General features: G+C 24.0%; 1 protein-coding gene across 7 annotated transcripts in view; it reads right to left on the bottom strand.

Annotated features, from left to right (window-relative positions):
• LOC102681708 (chitin synthase chs-2) overlaps positions 1 to 4,069 on the bottom strand; it is a 43,699-nt gene that overhangs the window by 8,074 nt on the left and 31,556 nt on the right. For 4 of the 7 annotated variants that reach the window (XM_031514857.1, XM_031514860.1, XM_031514856.1 and 1 more), the window contains exons 14-15: positions 1,906 to 2,211; positions 883 to 1,130 (exon numbers count right to left, since the gene is read on the bottom strand). In XM_031514857.1, coding sequence (XP_031370717.1) covers positions 883 to 1,130; positions 1,906 to 2,211 — 554 coding nt within the window. Of the gene's footprint in view, positions 1 to 882; positions 1,131 to 1,905; positions 2,212 to 3,763 lie in introns of all 7 variants that reach the window. The other 3 variants (XM_031514855.1, XM_031514854.1, XM_031514859.1) reach the window with 1 other exon arrangement.

The raw sequence follows: 4,069 nt of genomic DNA, 5'->3' as shown, positions 1-4,069 counted from the left end.
AAAAATAATATAATAATATATATAATAATTATATAATAAATTTTATATAATTTTATATAATTATATAATAATAATTTTATATAATTATATAATAAATATAATAAATTTTTTTTCAAAAAGAGCATGAACTTTGATAAATATAATAACAGAATAATTTTTCTCTAATTTTTTGGAACATGATTTCTTTTTCTAATAACTAAATAATTCGCTATCTATAATGTAAAAATAAATTTTAACAAAATAAATATATAATTTATTTTATAAAAATATTTAGTGAGAATATTAGTAAAATATCAAAAATATATTTAAAATATATTGTAGCAAATATAAAATATTTAATATGATGAATCCTTTGAATTTTTATTACAAAAAATTTGTTATTACAAAAAAAATTACTGAAAATTTTTATTATAAAATATATAAATTATATAAATAATCGTGAAATCGTAAATCGTAAAAATAATTATAATAAAAATAATGCGATCTACTTCTTTCTTTGCAACTACTTTTTGAAGAGATTCAAAAACATTGTAACAGAAGAATATAAATTTTATTATAATTATATGTAAAATTACATTTATATATGTATATGAAATTCATTATTATATTATATATGAATATGAAATTCAATCTTTCATTCCAGTTTTGGCCAGTTTCGATCATAATAGCATATGTATGACATTTATTTCACGTAAAGTGCAACCAGTTGATCATTTTATTTTATTTTTCTCATAACTAATAAAAGTTGTAGCAATTTGTAACCAGTCTTAAATGTTTAACTTTAGTTAAAGCTTTAAAGATTTGAATTTTCTTGTTAAAATAATTGATCAAATTAATCAATAAATTCTAAAATATATGAAGGATAATATTAAATGAGAATACCTTTCAATAATTTCCAGACGTTTATTAACATTTTCCATTGATTGAGCAATGGCGACGAGTTGTTGTTTTTCGTTGGACGTTTGTCCATGAGTGCAAAACATGCATTTGAACAATCCTGCCAAGGAAATTTCTATCGATCCTTCCTCGTCGTCGTTCGATCCTACGCCATTTTGAAGAAATCCTAACAAAGATTTCTGCTTTGCTTTTCGCTTTGCTTCCTCAGCTTCCTTTTTCTCTTGTTCAAGTTCCTATTCAGTGAGAAATATGTATCATAAATTTTTTGTTTAACATTAATCATGTATTAAATATTAAATAATAATTATTTTTATAAAAAAAATTATTTGTTTGTGTTAGGAAGCAACTCTATTAAGAAAGAATGAAAAAATTTTAATTATTGAAAGGTAAAAAATATTGTCATAAACCAATCTTGCAATTTTTTTCAGAATTTTCGTTTTCGTTTCAAAATACATAAAAAAAAGGTAAAAATTTTGATTTTTAATAATATTTAAGCCATTCTGAATTTAATCAACAAATTTTTCGAGATACTACAAACCGTTTAAAAATTCAATTTCTGTTTTACAATTTAATGTAATATCAGTTTTCAGCAAATAATATATAAAAATAAATGTGGATAAAGAAATTCAGATTAGATTCAAAATAGATTAAAAAAAATCATCATTTCAAATCACAAATGTTCTCAATTATATCATTTTAATATAATATAATGAGTAAAATAATAAAGAGATTAAAATATCAAAAAATAAATTTAAAAAATTACTCAGAAAGAACAAAAAATTTAATAAAACTTCAAAATTCCTGTAGCATTTCAAAAATTAATTTTACTATATAAAAACTATCTTTTGCAATTAATTATATCAAAATATACATTTTTTTATTGTTAAAAAATAATTATAAAATTGTTATAAAATAATTATATAATTCCTTTTTTTTCCCTTTCACTTTTAGTAATAGTAATGGATAGAGAATTAGGAAAATTAGTTGGTTAAGAATATAAATAATTACCGCAGCTGTTTTCTTAGTCTTTATTTCCCTCGTTCCCCATGTAATATCGTTCAGATTACAGACTGAATAAATAATAAGCAGCACATACATTGATGGGACGGTAATGAAATATATCACGCTGTATAGTATACAGAACATCTCCTCGGTGTGAAGTATCGCGGTTATGACTATCTGAGATATTAGTAACATTAGAAACATCGCGGTTGGTGACAATATGCCATCTTGGACGATGTTAATCGCAGTCCCAACGATCACAGCGATCATTACCATTCCGTATAAGGTGCTGATTATCGCTGCCATAAAAACCTGATGTGTTAATTTTAATGTCAGTATGCTTGAAATAGAATTTTTAGTTTGGAAGAAAATTGTAATATTTTGAGGATACATCAAAAATATTAAATTAAAAACTTAAATGAGTTCAGTTGTTAATTTTTAATTTTATTTATTTTAGTAACTAAAAAGAAATTGTTTAATATGCAAAGATGAACAGAAATATTATTAAATTCTTCTTCTATATGGTTTTTATTTGATTATTAAATAATATTATTATATTTTATTAATAGTTAAAATAATTATATTTCAAAAATAGAAATTTAATTTATTTTTTGTGACATTTTAATTCATCAATATTTTGCAATATCTTTAGAATTTCGAAAAATATAAATTTAATATTTGAAGAATAAGTAAACATCATGAGACATGCAATATGATGCATGTCTAGAAAAGTTTAAAAGGGTTTATTTTGGTGTTACATATTTTAAAAAATATATACATATCACAATATCTACGAGTGTATCCTTAATATATTATTGATATAAATCTATTTCTTTGCAAACAAGTTAGAACATACATTTGCAGACGAAAAAAGCTGTATTGTGACTTGTGCGTGGAATTAAATAAAAGCACTTGCCACTTTGAAGATACATGCCTTTTGATCTACCATCACCATAAGTTTCCTATTCAATAATATCACAATAAATTTACAATCAATACTTATTATAATATCAAGCTAATTTTTTCTTTCTATTTTTCCACTAAATCAGCACTAGAACAACGAATTATTTATTATTTGTAACATATTGACTAGAAATCAAAATGATATTTTTGCATGTAAATTAGAAATAAATAATAAATAACTATGATTATTAGTTTTAATTATTAGAAATATCATAAATGAATCATAAATAATAGTTTTAAAAAAATATTTTTCAAGAATAGCATAAAATTAAATATTATTTGATGCATAATGGGAAAAATATATATATAAAAATCTTGATATTACTATTTTTTGTAAATCAATAATACATTTTTGTTAGATTGATGAAAAAATATTTTTCTTTTATGTATCGTAAAATTAATAAATAGCTCGTGTCGTGAGATAAAAAGGCTGTAAATCTTTGTTCTAGACGATCAAACTTTTGATATCCAATAACTATATCACAAGCTATTACTAGGTATGTACAGATCCTTACTTACAGTAGCTTACTGTCAGTAACCAACGCAGTCCAAGTATCTGCCATAAATTTTCCGTGAGCTAGTTTCATCCAGTTTCTTTTTTACATAATACTCTATTCCAATGCCTCGAATATTTTTATGAACTTTTTAGCATAACTACAATTGTGACAAAATGATAAAGAATGCAACGTAATTTTTTAATTGTCAAACATTCAAATTATCATACTAGTAGCAATAATATTTATATATTTGTATATAATATTAAACTAACTGTTCTCGATAATTTTTAAAAAATACAAAATCTGTCATATTTTCATTCAGCAAAAATTTGATAGTTCTAGTGTTGAAATACGAATAAGAGAAAGAAAAATTTGAATACGTAGCAGATGAATTTTGAACGAACCTTTTTGGTCTTTTTCACTTGGACCTCGCGAGTTCCCCATGAGACAACATTCAAATTTATGATCGAATAGAGGATAAGAAGAAGGTACATAGAAGGTATCGAAAGGAGATAAATGATGCCGGGTACGATACACCAGAATTCTTGTGGATGTAAACAGGCCGCTATAAAGAAGGAACCGGATAAGGCTATCAAAAATATAGCCGAGGGTGAACCGATACCGTCTTCTCCGAGCTGGAGAGCCGTACCTACGATGACGGCCATCATTATCATCGCGTATCCTGTCGATAATATCTGCGCGCACAGAAG

This window comes from Apis dorsata, unplaced genomic scaffold (assembly GCF_000469605.1).
Source record: "Apis dorsata unplaced genomic scaffold, Apis dorsata 1.3 scaffold_1281, whole genome shotgun sequence".
NCBI classification, from domain to species: Eukaryota; Metazoa; Arthropoda; class Insecta; order Hymenoptera; family Apidae; genus Apis; species Apis dorsata.
Note: the sequence above shows the minus strand (reverse complement) of the source record. Positions and strands in the feature narration are given on the sequence as shown.